This window comes from Dipodomys ordii, unplaced genomic scaffold (assembly GCF_000151885.1).
Source record: "Dipodomys ordii isolate 6190 unplaced genomic scaffold, Dord_2.0 Scaffold113, whole genome shotgun sequence".
Classification (NCBI taxonomy): Eukaryota; Metazoa; Chordata; class Mammalia; order Rodentia; family Heteromyidae; genus Dipodomys; species Dipodomys ordii.
In genome coordinates, this window is record NW_012267329.1 from 5,871,014 (window position 1) to 5,886,420 (window position 15,407).

Here is a 15,407-nt window from a genome sequence, read left to right on the forward strand (position 1 = left end):
CCTCAGTCTTTTGAGGATTAGGATTACAGGAGTATGCCACCAAGCTTGAAGCTAACAGTTTTTCAAACATACTTTTCCTCTATTGGTTTAGATGGCACCTATGTCATTTATTCCACTTACATTCTTGAGTTTGATTTTGAATTTTGTATATAACTTCTCTGAGACATTGACACCTGTATTAGTATAATATACATACACTTAGTACTTTAATAATATATGTTAGTATTGGATAAGTCAAATATCCCCAGCCTTCTACCCACCACATTTTTTCATATATTTTAGATTTTTTTCCCTGAATAAATCTTATAATTGTTCAATGTTTCCCATTAGGAATTGTTTGTGGGTTTTAATTCTAAATCATTTGATATCTTAGGTTCTTTCTTTCTTTTTTTTTTTTTGGGTCTAGTCTTGGGCCTGAACTCTGGGCCTGGGCACTGTCCCTCAGCTCTTCAGCTCAAGGCTAATGCTCTACCACTTGAGCCACAGCTCCACTTCTGGCTTTTTTCTTTTTGCTTATGTGGTGCTGAGGAATTGAACCCAGGGCCTCAGGCAGGCATGGCAAGCGCTCTACCACTGAGCCACCTTCCCAGCCCCTTAGGTTATTTCTGAACAATGTTTCTCAAAATATGGTACATAATATAAACATTCAAAACAATCAACAGAAGATACATTTCTTGTTAATCCACAAGGTTACTGAGAAACTCTGCATTTCAAGAATTACTTATCCTAAACAACTTCTTACAAAGAATTACTAGATTAATAGAAGAGGACCAAGGACTTGAGAAAAATTATATCTTTACACTACTTACATTTAAATAGCTAATTTCAATGTGTTGACTCCTCACATTTACATGGAGAATATAATTTTTAAAGGCAGAGGAGAATGAATGAGAGGGTGTGATCAATTTGAATATATTTTAAACAATGAAATCCTAATCTGTATACCTAATGTAAACCAGCAAAACAATACTATATAAATAAATGAATACACACATACATTCATTCATACATACATGCATACAGCAATCAGGGACTTAGGGTTTCTGCCTTCTAATACAATCCAGAGTCAGTGAGAGTCTCTGTCATCTACCAACTAACGTTCATCTCTGACTTGAAATTCCTGCTCTGTCTCTCCTGAAACTTTGGCTCATGTCAATCAGTTCAAGAAACATGTTGGATGCTTATTACAGATTATTATATACCATGTGTATGATCAAATTTGTTCTGAATAAATATGATTCAGCTGTAATGTCTGCCCTTGACCATCTTCTAGTCACAGAGATGGTAAACTATCCCCTGGCCAATACTTTATCATCTTTTCTACCTACCACCAGCTTCCCCCTCTTACTTCAAGGCAGGCACAGGAAGGACCACAGCTGTGGGAGTCATGAGTGAAGGAAGCATGGGTTTAACAGGAGGCAGAAATCGCCGTACTCTGTAGTACCACACTTGAAGGACAGCATCATTCATGGGTTGGCTCATGAGCCATTCATCCTAACCCCAGCAGCACTAACCATCCTTTCAGTCTGGCTTTATACTTTCTGCTTTCCTTAACTCAAAGCACTTGCTCCAATTCTCCAAGGTCTCCCTTCTGAACCAAATACATTCCTTTGAGAAAATATTTGAAGGTGAGGTCCTGGGAGTTATGTAAGCAATGCCTTCCCTGGAGTTCAGAGTAGATAGTGAGCCAACTGGATACTGACCAAGGCTTAGTCATGTGGAAAATCATGCCTGATGTGTAGGAGAACAGAGTGTGATGCACTTTCTTACCATTCTATGTTATGTGCTGTCATGTTCTTTACGTAATATTTGAAATCACAGTCGAAGGTTCCCAAATCATATTCATCGCTCTCTTTCAAGCCTTACACAATAGAAAAAAAATAGATATCAACAGGAGCTGCCTATAGTAGCACATGCCTATAGTCTTAGTACTCAGGAGGTAGAGGAGGGAGGATTATGAGTTTGAGGCTAGCATGGGCATTATCTTACAGTGTCTCAAGAAAAAAAATGACATCATGCAGATATTTTCTCAGGGCTTCACAAAGTCATCTAGCCTCAGTTTTTGTTTCTATAATTCTATGATGCTAATGAAAAAATCAAAATCAAAATAAATTTTATATCTAAGTGAAAAAGTCACATCATTTGAAAAGTAACAAAGAAAGATAAAAATGGAGTGATAGAATAACTACAAGTGATTTAAAGAAATTCTCTGATGTCAGTATCAATTTAGTGTCAGCCTTGGATATTAATGCATGCTATTTATTTGAGTGTTATTATTTTACTTGTTTTGTGCCTTGGATTTTATTTTATGTGTAGTTTGAGTTTGGTTTAACAGTACATACAAATCTAATTCATTAAGATAAATTGATTGTGTCCCATGCTATATGTGATATGATTTAGTTCACCCTTCCTGTTAATGTGGAACCTTCAGACATTAAAATTGTCACAGCAAGCATTTCTATTCTGTATTTTTATGACTGTGTAAGTTATAATTGAGGAATAACTTGCCTGGAGCTAATTCATTGGTTCCAAGATAAATTTTAGGTAGTATATCATTAGAGAAAAACATAACCCTTTTTAAATATCTCTGAATATTCTCAACTGCTCTCTACAAAAAGTTCCTTGGTTTTCCCTCTCACCAAAATTGCATGGAAGTTCCTATTTATTTCTACCTTTACTGAACTTGATATTTTCAAATGCTTTATTTTTACTAATCTGTAAACAACAAGTTGAGTATTTTTTACCTTTCCCTTTGGCATTTAACATGTTTTATTATTAGGTCATATGTCTTATAATTTGTTATGTTTGAGAAAATGTGTTATAGTTCAATCTAGGCAAGTCAGTCAGTCTTTACCCTTACAGCCTTGGATATTTGTGTTACTATTTGAAAGGCCCTTACTGTTTAAAGTCATGTTTTTTTTTTATCTTTAAAAAAGTTTTCATGATATTCTCTCATGTGTGGCTATTATACCCGAGTACTTGTGTGTGTGTGTGTGTGTGTTGAGAGAGAATGACATTGAAATGTGTGATATATGTGTGACATTGATATAACAAAGTAAAGTTCTACTTTAGTTTCTCTCTCTCTCTAATTGTCCACTGAGCACCATTTATGAGGACATGTTCCATAAACCTAAAAAGTCCATCAGTAGTTACTTTTCAAATACTCTTTTATTTGCATTTGGGTTTCTTCTAGGAATCATTTTAAGATGAAAGCAATCGCTTTTCTCCTTCTTAGATACATTTTCCCAAGAGAAAAACCTAATTTGCAAAAAAGAGATAGGTTTATTTTGTATTATCTGAAAAAACTAAAAATACTCTTGAGAATAATCTTGTCCCTTGTATTTTAGTTAATAAATTTAGTCCCCTAGTATTCATTATTTTATATTTTTCTTCTGTTTATGTTAATTATTTTTATTTGTGGTAAGAAAATATAAGATTTGTGGTACATCTTTGCACAATTAATATATACTTAAAAAATGAAAGACTGGGCGCCAGTGACTCACTCCTGTAATCCTAGCTACTCATGAGGCTGAGGTCTGAAGATCAAAGGTCAAAGTCAGCTCTTATCTCCAAGAAATAACCAAAATAAATAAATAAATAAAACAGGTGGAGTTGTGGCTCAAGTGTAGAGCACTAGTCTTGAGCAAAGGAAACTTAGCGACAGTGCCCAAGTCCTGAGTTCAAACCCCAAGACTGGCACAAAAACAAAGGAAAGAAGAAAGAAAGAAAGAAAGAAAGAAGAGAGACAGAAAGAGAGAAAAAAGAAAGAAAGAAAGAAGGAAAGAAAGAACGAAAGAACAGAAAAGAAAGAAAGAGAAAAAAAGAAAGGAAGAGAAAAAGGAAGATGGAAGGAAGGAAGCAAGCAAGCAAAGTAAAACAGGCTCAATTTTTTTGGGGGTGGTGTAGTGATAACAGTGGGAGGAGCTGGATTAAAAAAGAGGATGAAAGAAGATTAATATGGTGGAAGTAGTTTGTTCCATGTATGAAAATAGAACTATAAAAACTGTTGAAGTTGATTTAAGAAAGGAGGAGGTGATTAAGGAAGAGTGATAAAGGAATAAGATCAATTGGGATACATTGTACACATGCAAAACTGTAGTAATGAAACCACTCTGTGAAAATAATGTGTGCTAGGAAAAATGACAAGAAAGTCTAAAAACAACATTGTATGAGATGTACAAGACACAATGTTGAAAACAAACTTTACAACCTGTTGGGGAAGGGAGGAGTTGGGGGCTTGGGGAGGAAAGGGATGGTAGGGGAAAAACAAAGAAGGAGGTAACAATGCTGGACAGGAAATGTACTCATTACCTTACTCATGTAACTGTAACACCTCTGTACAGTATCTTTACAATAAAAATTGTATACTAAAAAATTAACATTGTAATTGTTGTAAAGTGCCTAATTCAGTGATGTTTAGTACACTTGTGAGGATGTAAAACCATTGCTGTAATCAATTCAAGAAGGTTTCCGTTCGTATCCAGCTGCTGGCAACCCTAAATTTCAAGTAGTATTTTCTTTTCCTCCAGAAACAAAATACTTAATGCTGATAATACAATATTTTCCTAAGAAGACATCTAAGAACTTGTGAGGGCCTCTAAGCAAGACGGGAATGCTAACTATATGCTCTGCTATTTTCTGTCTTCCTTCTAACCATCTGGGAGCCTTCAGAGAGAAAACACAGCCAGAGCTCCCACTAATGATGCAGAATTCTCCTGAGTACTTCAGCTCCAGAGACTGCTCCTTGCATCTCTACTCCATTCTTCACCTTGTTTAAGTGGGACTGCTGTTGCATGGTATATCCTAAAGACCAAAAGGACACGGGAGATGTGGTGATTTCCCTCTTGATCTTGTCAGTGGTCTTGATTTCCAAGATCTGAGCTCTCTGCCTTTAGGACATGACACCTACTGTCTCTGTTTTGCCCAAGAGGTAGTCAGTGCTTCTGCAGTGCTGGTCCCCTAAGTGTGAACTAGATTCATTGGCTTTGATATACTAGTTTAGTCTTTTTACCTCTCCAGATGAGAATATTGCATTAAGATTTGTAAAGGAAGAGAACAGAAGGCATGAGATGCAGGATGCTGCCTCCTCAACCCAGGATATCTATAAGCTTTCCTGTGAAGAATCCTGGTCTCCTTTTCACAGGGATAGAAGCAGAATGTCCTTGGAGTCAGTTTGGGTACTGGGAATGTGTATGGCTCTTATGACTCTGATGAGCTGGGTTTGGAAGACAGTGTGCACAGAGGATAAAGATTAGATGACTGTAAGCAAGAAGGATCTTGAATTCAGAAGAGAAATTAAGAAAACCTATGGGTTTACTCAGTCTCTTCCTAAAATATAAATCAGAATAGACAATCCAAGTTTCTGTGGCCCTTTCAATCCTGTTCCATATCACTAGCATGTGTTAGTGAAATTCATTTAGAGAAAGGAACTCACAAGTTCCTGTTAAATACTGAATAAGGAAAATAAAATGGCAAAAAATTAACCATAAAATGATTTTCTAACAGGAGCTTCTTGACTCTGTAAACAAGTTCACAGTCACCTGGGAGAACATTTTCTTCTCCACATATGCTATAAGAGAATAGCATTTGTAAAGATGATTGGAGAAGTTAGAAGTGCTGCCTGCTAATGTATTCTTAGGTTCATTGAAAGCTCCTGTCTTCCAGGTCACATTCATCCCTGACCTACAATGACTTCTCTGTCTCCTGATACTTTGACTCCAGTCCAATCAGCTCAAGAAACATGCTCTGGACATGAATTTGTAGCATGTTTGATTGATCATATTTTCTGTGAATAAAGATGATTCAGTAACGGTACCTGCCCTTGGACATCTTATTGTCACAGAGAATGACAAATATGTTCAATGAAATTTGTTAAGAGGTATTCTAGAGGTAAGTACATAATGATATAAGCACATTTGTTCACATCTAAGGCAGATTAGGTATTTGTGAGTAAGTCTATGTGTTCATGCTACCATGAGGAAGAGGGAAAGATACTGTAGAAAACCGTGGGGTGAGGAAACAGGGGGGACTCCATGGCAAACTAGCAGAAGGTGCAAAGTTATAAATTGACTTTGGTCATAAAAGTGACACGTCCTTTGCTTGAGTTTCAACCTACAGAGTAAAGTTATATAGAAGTGTAATGGACCTGCAATTGTGTGAACCTCTATGTGTAATGCCACCCTCCAACCCTAGTCTTTGGACCAACAATGAGTTGAAATCTTGTCCTTTGGACTCACCGACCTGTCCAGATGTTAAGACAATGTTAGAGTACAATTATTCTAATTTTTAAAGGAAAAATTTCTTTAGCTTAGTACTTTTTTGTACTAGATTCCAGCAGCTTCACATCTGCTAAATAGAGGTTTTTAAGCACTAATTCACACCTCCAGCCCAGCGCAGCAGGTCTTAACCCAGAATTCAATTTGGACTTGAAATGCTACTTCTGAACTTTTACTTTCTTTACCTGGTCTGACATTTCCTTCTAGTTTAAATACAGATAACCAACTCATACCAGTGTTAGCAGAATGAAAGACTTTGTCAAGGATAGACACCAGAGGTATTTTCATATCACATGAAGTTCCTAATTATTTTGAAAAAAAAGATGGTGGTTATTAGACATACAGCTATTTAAAAAAACATAATGTGCAGATTGATAAAGGCACATGGTCTATTATTTTACATGAATTAAGCTATTTAAACATTTGTTTTCTAAGACTATCTTAACTCTTTGGATATGAGTGATTTTGTTAGTAATCTTTATACATTTATTTTGGTACATTTTAAACACTATGCTGAGATACTTTTGATAGATAAAGATAAAGACATCTTAGACCAACCTTTGATTAGGGCATTCAATTAGATAGATTTTCTTTCTTTTATAGAAAAGCTCAATACAATTTTATGATTATTCCTAATTAGTTTAAATTCTAGAGGGATAGAAGTGTGTGTGCCCTTGAACCAACACAATTGAATTACAAGATCGAATTATTTTTATCTCCTTTAGTTAAAAGATCATTTACAAAATGGAAAGTTATAATGTGTTTCTTAAATGACACAAACATGAAAAAGATACAGAGGATTTTCAGAAGAGTTTTTAACTTTGGGATGTATCAGCAATAGATAATACAAGGTAGCAAGAGAGGATCATGACAACAGCTTGGGGAGTAGTGAATTAGAGCTAAGCAGGAAGCAAGCCAACTGGTGGCTTAACATAAATTTTCTGTTGTGATGGTATGTTTGCTGTTGTGGAAGTTCATTCTCAATTGAGACTGCTGTGACAGAACTATGGCTTGGGCTGCTGTGTTAGGACCGTCAAGGGACTATCTAGAGTTAGTTGTTGGTTTCCACACTCCTTCAAGATAGGTTATTTTTCTTATTAAAAATCTGAGCTCTACAAGGCATTCCGGCTCCTTTTCAATTCTTATACCTCCTAGACTAACCTTTTAAGGAAAAACAGAACCAGTTGCATGTCCCAATTGTTTTTATTTAGAAAAATAATCAATATGAGTCTATATATTCTTGAGATGGAGGAAGCGTGACCACATCAGCATAAGCCAAAGAGAATTTAACTGATAATAAATTGCAATTACTTTGTTTTCAAGTTTACAAATGATTCCTATCTTACTCATCCCTGTATTTTTAGAAGTGTGATGTTCAGAATAGGAAGGACAATTCTTTTGATCTACTTTTTACTTGCCAGATGATGCCAACAAGGAACGCACCACTTTATAAAATATTATTTTGCAACACTGCAAACATGTCAACTAAAGCAGAATAACCATGTTATAAAAGGGAGTTTTAAAATGGCTTAGAGTAGTCGGGGATATTCCTAAGACCTCTGATTCTCAATCATATAATTTTATAGGTTATGCACAACTGTGTTTATCACATAGTGACTTCTTGCTGAAAAGGAAAACAAACTATGAGACAAATAAATCAGACACAGGTGACAGAATTCCTCCTCCTGGGACTCTCTGATGACCTGCACACCCAAAAGCTTCTTTTCATCTTATTCTTGGGTGTCTATCTGGTCACTGTGCTTGGAAATCTGCTCCTCATTTCCCTTGTTCAGGCTGACTCCCAGCTTCACACACCCATGTACTTCTTTCTCTGCAACTTGTCTCTGGCTGACCTCTGTTTCTCCACGAACATAGTTCCTCAGGCCCTGGCCCACTTGCTTTCCAGAAAGAAAGTCATTTCCTTCACACGTTGCGCAGCTCAGCTTCTCTTCTTCCTCATCTTTGGGTGTACGCAGTGTGCCCTCCTGGCAGTGATGTCCTATGATCGCTTCGTGGCAATCTGTAACCCTTTGCATTATCACAGTGTCATGACCCGGAGCGTGTGTGTCCAGCTGGCCTCAGGATCATGGACCAGTGGCGTTTTAGTGTCTGTGGTAGACACCACTTTCACACTAAGGCTCCCCTATCAAGGCAGCAACAGTATTGCTCATTTCTTTTGTGAAGCCCCTGCACTGTTGGTCCTGGCATCCACAGACCCTCACACCTCAGAGATGGCCATTTTCTTCATGGGAGTTGTGATTCTTCTAATACCTGTTTCGCTGATTCTGGTATCCTATAGTCGCATCATAGTGACGGTAGTCAAGATCAAATCAGTAGCAGGAAGGCTCAAGGCATTTTCTACTTGCGGCTCCCATCTCCTGGTGGTCATCCTTTTCTATGGATCAGCAATCGTCACCTACATGACACCCAAGTCTTCCAAAGAGCAGGAGAAACTTGTGTCTGTCTTCTATGCTGTGGTGACCCCTATGCTAAATCCTCTTATCTATAGTCTGAGGAACAAGGATGTGAAGGGATCGCTGAGAAAAGTAGCCATGAGGAATTGCCCATGTGGGGTGAGAACCACTCACTGACTCAGACTGGTTTGGCTTCTGACAAGGTAAGATTTTGTGCCATAGCCTTCTTCTTTATGAATATGCTAATGGTGTCAGCATTGGGCCTCCTCATTGGACCCACTCTCTATCCTTCATACCTTGTAGAAGAAGAAGGATAACTCATGAGTCAATACAAGGAATTGGCTTCCTTCTTGTCCAACTTTTGAGACCTAGGAGACAGTAAAATCCCTTCAGAGGTGTATTTCATAAGCTTTATAAAATATACTTTTTTAAATCGGGATGTATATTATCATCTACCCTGGATCTTTATCCAAGCATCTTTTCTGTTGTTGTTACCTTTACTAGGGCTTGAACTCAGGGCCTCTAACTCCTGCCTGTCTTCTTTGCTCAAAGTTGACACTCTACCACTAACATCATCCATACCTCCACATCAATTTTTTTTTCTGGTGAATTGGGAAATAAGTCTCATTAGTATCTAGCTTCTAATCCAAGTTCTTTACCATTAGGTATTTATGATTTTCTTCATATCATCAAATAATAAAAATTTAACCAACATTATTTAGTCACCATGAGCTAGGTACTGCGCATGTGTGTTTCAGGAAGGTAATGAGGAACATGGGTACAATGAAACAGACGTGTGATCTCTAGGATCTTCTCAGTCTTTTATTTCCCCTCTGTCCTGGGGCTGGAACTCAGAGCCTGGGCATTGTCCCTGAGCTTTTTTGCTCAAGGCTAGTACTCTTTGACTTGAGCCACAGCTCTACTTCCATCTTTTCTGGTAGCTACTTGTAGACTTTCCTGCCAGGGCTGTGTTTGAACTGCAATCCTTGGATCTCAGCCTCCTGAGAAGCTAGGATTATAGATGTGACCCACTAGTGCCTGGCCTCACTCTGTATAGTCACAAGGACCATCTCTAACAAGGTATCTATCAGAATATATCTTCATTAAGGTGAACGCAGAGTTTTGGAGACTGAGAAGAAATAATGGCATATTCCAGGGCTAGCAAGAGTGAGAATCTGAAAACAATCCCACACTAGAGGAGGGAATGAAGGAGGAGAGAATGAGGACACAGAGGGTAGCTATATGCAAAGGACATAGGCAGTATCTATGGATTGGGTTACATGGAGAAATCAGCATGGTAGACATATTTGATATTCTCTGCCTTCTTTCTGATCCTCTGCTATTGCAGAGGCAGAAAACAAAGAAACATGTTTACACAATTCATAAAAGGCAGCAGGTATGTTGAAGCACACTGTAAGCAGATGAAAGATAGAGGATGCATCTAAAAGGACACCTTTTTTTCTCTAAGCTTCCATTTGTCCTTTGTCCAGTGATAAATTCATACTCCTTGTACAGGGAACCCATGATGTTCCATTAATAACATTATCATGGCAATGTGATGTCGAGTGCAAAACTTCTACCAGGATTACCTACACAAGGAAATTGAGAGGCAAAAGGTATATACAATGTGAGTTGTTAGTAGGAAGCATAGCTGCTGTACTTCCTGATATTGGTCACCATGGCACAATCAACATTATAACTTTTTCCACCATCTTTACATGGACTTATTGTCTGTCTTAACTCATGTTTGCTGGAGTGTGTCATCTAATGTGGTAACCTAAAACTTTCCTGAGTATTTGAGGTATGATGATCCCATTCATTGGATTTGTTTCAGTTTTTCTTGGATTGGATCTATTGTAGTAAGATACCCCAGTGCATCCTTTGAGTTCCAGGCCCAATTTTCCTTAATATCCCTCCCCTCACTCCTACCCCCTGCATCACATGTATGTCTACCACCCTGTTTGTGCCTGGAAGTAAGATCAATCACTTCAGGCAGTATAGAAACTTCTTGTTTGCAACTGGCTCATTAATATAAAGGACCCTGAATATCAATGGGCATTCTATGCTTCCAAGTTATTAAGGCTGGGAGTGGTTCAGGATTCTGTAGATGCCCTCTATCATATTGAGTTTCCCTTCTATGACTTGTCTGCTGACTTTAAAAAAATCAGAAAAGATGCTGAAATATATTTATTTATTTTTATACTGGTCCTGGGGCTTGAACTCATGGGCTGAGCACTGTCACTGAGCCTTTTCCCTCAAGACTAGTAAGCCACAGTTCTACTGTGTGTGTGTGTGTGTGTGTGAGAGAGAGAGAGAGAGAGAGAGAGAGACAGAGCGAGAGACAGAGAGAGAGACAGAGAGAGAGATTCATTGGAGAGATTCATTGAAGATAAGAGCCTCATGGACTTTCCTTCCTGGGCTGCCTTTGAACTGTGATCCTCTGATCTCACCCTTTAGAATGGCTAGGATTATAGGCATGAGCCACTGGCTGTTCCAAATGAGCAGAAGTGAATCTCAAGTGCTAAGGGATCTGTGTCTACATATGAGAATGATATATATCATTGTCCTAGCCCACATCATTCCATTGCTTTGCAGAAAGAAACTAATGTTTCTCCTTTGTTTAGAGGGCAGCTCTGAGGGAAGAGTAGGGAAGAGATTTGGGAACCATTCCAAATGGATGAAGAGAGGAAGAGGGAAGAGGATATAGTCATAATGTTCAATGTGTATCCTATAAACTTGGAAAACTGAGTTGGATGGGGCTGGGAGGGATGGGGGAGAACAAAGAAAGAGGTGATATTGATCAAGAGTCACTGGACCCATAAACAGACATGTTGAATTGTAACCCCTTTGTACAAGTACTTAAAGATAATAAAAACAGAATTAAAAACATAAATAACAGGGTGAAAAACAAAAGAAAAATGGATGACTACATTCTGAGCTTAGTGCAGGAATTATAAAAAAAAAAAAAGCAAAACACATCCTGTAAGGAGCCTGAATCACAGAACCAGCAAGAATGCCATGAAAGGACTTCCGAGGAATGGGCTCAATTTGCAGGATCTTAAAGCACAATTCAGTCAACTTTCTAATATCAAAATTGGCTCATTTGTTCTCTGGGAAATACACTGTTTAGACAGTGAGATATTCGCTCACTGTAGCAGAAGAACCAAAGTCAGAAGGACTGGGAAGCAAGGTTTTGGCCCTGCTGAGGACTTCTTGCCTGGCTCAGAACCCCAAAGTTAATATCTGTCCCCAAATGCCAAGCCAGCCTCCCACGAATATGCACAGTGTGCCACCACTGGAACAGCGGAGACACTTGATGGCATGAGGCCTCAGCTGCCTCTCCAGAACTAGCCCAGCTCTGTCGATAGCCAGCCACCCAGGATAAGATGCCACAGGCAAGCAGCACCCAGGCTGTTTCTCTGGCCGCTCCTCAGTTGCTACCTCCAGCATTCCCTGTAGAGTGAGGCTGACCTGGGATTTCAAAAGCCAGAGCTGAGTTTCACAAGGATGTTTGACCCAAGCCCAGTTCACTAGCAGAGGAGGTAAAGGAATGGAGGGGAAGAGTAGTAGCCTAGAGTCAGACTCCAGCTGGATCCCAGACTCTGGGTCACCTCAGCACAAGTGAATCTTTTTATCAGTCATAGAAGTCCTGGGCCTACATTTCTGACTAATAGACCCTAAGAAGACCCATTAGGTCTCCAGGAACATTGGTTATTTATCAGTCCTGTGGGGCTGCTCTATGCAATCTCCTATACCTATGTAGCCAGAGACTCAGAGGATTTGGATACCTCTTCCATTCCACCATGATGAACACCAGTGAGGACAAACAGAGCAATTCTACACCAGCCACTGTATCCAGAGCAAGTCCAAGTTATGCAGGACAACACCATCAGCAGAGACTCTCCAGACTCTTCCATTTCAAACAGTCCTGGACATTCCTAACAACTACTGAAGTTTTTTTCAAACTTTAGAATTCATCAGACAGGTGCCAACGGCTCATACTTGTAATCCTAACTACTCAGATAGCTGAGGTTTGAGGATTGCAGTTCAAAGTCAGCTCAGGCAGAAGTCTGTGTGACTGTTAATTCCATTAAACTACCAAAAGAGCTAGAAGTGGTAGTGTGGCTCAAGCCTTGAGCAAAAGAAGCTCATGGACAGTACCCAGGCCATGAATTTGAGCCCCAATACTGCTATGCATACACCACTCACACACACACACACACACACACACACACACACACACACACACACACACAAATCAGGATTCAGAAACCTCTGAAGAAAATTCTCTACCTTGATAGTGTCTCTTTGAAACTGATGATAGTATAAATAACATTATTAGTGGGTAAGAAAGTGTCTCCTTATCTTCCTTTCATGGAAAGGAAAAAGATAGTGCTTTAGATATCTGTGTAACACTTACTTGTATGAAGTATTTTATTACAATAAAATTATGGTGAATTATGTTTATCTTCATCATGTATAGTTACTATTATCTTTAATGGAAGGCAAGAGCGTTTTACTAATTAGAAGTAAATATTAGGTTTTATTTTCCCTTTTTTGTGGTGGTCTTAAACTTAAGGCCTCAAGCTCTCGGTTTTTATGCTCAAGGCTGACACTACCACTACTTCTAACTTTTTACTGATTAATTGGAGACAAGAGTCTCATGGACTTTTCTGCCAAGGCTGGCTTCAAACCTCTTTCCACAGATCACAGCTTCCTGATTTGCTAGGTTGATAGGTATGAGCCACTGGTGCTCTGCTCATTTTTTACAGTCCTTTCACCAGTAGTTTTCATATTCTGTAATATGATAATTCAGTATTTAAGGATGTCTCATTATAAAGCAGTCTAATTAGGGTAACTGGCAGAATTCCTCAACTGTTATCTCTCTAAAACTATGTGCATTATAAACCTCTGGATATTTCAATTTTTCTATTCTCTATCCCTCTCTTTATCCTACAATGTAAGTTTCTTGAAGGAAGAAACTTTTTTGTTTTGTTGACAACTGTGTCTCCAAGGCCTGAACTGGGCTTGACATATTCAACTCAAATTTAGTGACAATTGGGGTGCACATTCACAAAAGAATGGGAAAACAATTTATTGATTACTTTCATTATAATTATCTTATAAGTCAAGACACCTTAGAAATATGTAGTGAGTTTTCTGGACAAATAATAGAAAGTAAAGCAGAATATTATAAAATGAAATAGATGAAGATTAAGACAAAAAAAATTGGTAGATTGTATAGTGACATTTAAACCTCCAGAGGGCGCAAATTTGTATAAACTAGAGACAGTGGTACCACAGCCTCATAGAATACTGAGTCTATATACTATCGTCATTCATGCTTCTCTCTCTTTTTTTTTCCATTCTGAAAATAGATTCCGACAAGAAGTCTAAAATCTCAAGGGCATACGGTGTCTCCTCAAAATTCAAAAACCCATGTGAGGAATTTTCTTTGCCTTTGCATTCTATGCCTTCCATTTCCAACTAAGTCAGTCTTAGTTTCTGAGAACCCAGAATTCTGCGTAGGACCCGCCTCAGTGCAGCCTTCACCTCATTATTCCTTAAACTGTAGATGATGGGGTTCAACATAGGAGTCACGACTGTGTAGGACAGTGACAGCATCTTCTTGCTCTCAGGAGAGTTGTTAGAACGGGGCCGGAAGTATGTGAGGATGGCAGTGCTGTAGAAGAGGGAGACGACCAGGAGGTGGGAAGAGCAGGTGGAGAAGGCCTTTTGCTTCCCCTCAGCTGAGGGCATCCTGAAGATGGTGGAGAGGATGCGAACATAGGATCCCAGAATCAGCAAGAAAGGGAAGAGGATGAATAGAACAGTAGCTGTCAAAGCCTCCAGTTCAAACAGAGAGGTATCAGCACAGACCAGGGCGATGACAGGGGGGCTGTCACAGAAAAAGTGATTGATTCTGTTGGGGCCGCAAAAGGGGAAACTGAAAATCCACGTGGTTTGTACAGTGGCTACTGGGAACCCCGAGAACCAAGAAGCAGCAGCCAGCTGGACACAGGACTTGCGGCTCATGATTAATGGGTAGCGCAATGGGTCACAGATGGCCACATAGCGGTCATAGGCCATGGTGGCCAGCAGGCAGCATTCAGCAGCTCCAAAGAAGAAGAAGAAGTACATCTGAATAGCACATCCAAGGAAGGAGATGGTTGTGTGTCGGATGATCAGTGATCCCAGCATCTTGGGCACAATGACCAGGTTGAAACCGATCTCCAGGAAGGATAGATTTCTGAGGAAGAAGTACATGGGACTTTGCAGGGCAGAATCAGCAGTAGTGACCAGTATGATGAGGACATTGCCCATTAGTGTAATCATGTAAATAGCCAAAAACAAGAGAAATAGTAAAGCCTGCACCTCCGAGGACAAGGTAGAGAAACTCACAAGAATGAATTCACTGACAGTTGTCCAGTTTCCCCAGGTCATTCTTGTGCCTGCGGTTTCATTGGGCTTCCAGATTCCAGGAAGTCGGGAGAAGCCTCCACAGGTTAATTCTAACTCTGTTATTCTCTAAGAAAAGAAATTTTGTTTGGTTTCATTCTCCATTTTTCTTACCTTGCTGGAAAACCAAACACCTGATCTCTCCAAAATATGTAAAAGAATTTTGATCGTTGAGTTCACATTTTTTTGAAAGAATTCTTTTGATGCACTATATGTATCGATACGTGTCTGGACTTTGTCTATAGGAGATGTTCAAATG

At 39.1% G+C, this 15,407-nt stretch overlaps 2 protein-coding genes across 2 annotated transcripts; one reads left to right on the plus strand and one right to left on the minus strand.

The window, feature by feature from the left end:
* The first annotated feature begins 7,918 nt into the window (after positions 1-7,918).
* On the plus strand, positions 7,919-8,866 carry LOC105995035 (olfactory receptor 2D2). Its single transcript, XM_013028698.1, has one exon. The coding sequence runs from the start codon at positions 7,919-7,921 to the stop codon at positions 8,864-8,866; it is 948 nt and encodes a 315-aa protein (XP_012884152.1).
* Positions 8,867-14,169: 5,303 nt separating this feature from the next.
* Positions 14,170-15,150, minus strand: LOC105995083 (olfactory receptor 10A4). Its single transcript, XM_013028750.1, has one exon. The coding sequence runs from the start codon at positions 15,131-15,133 to the stop codon at positions 14,177-14,179; it is 957 nt and encodes a 318-aa protein (XP_012884204.1). The 5' UTR covers positions 15,134-15,150; the 3' UTR covers positions 14,170-14,176.
* Between the last annotated feature and the right edge of the window lie 257 nt (positions 15,151-15,407).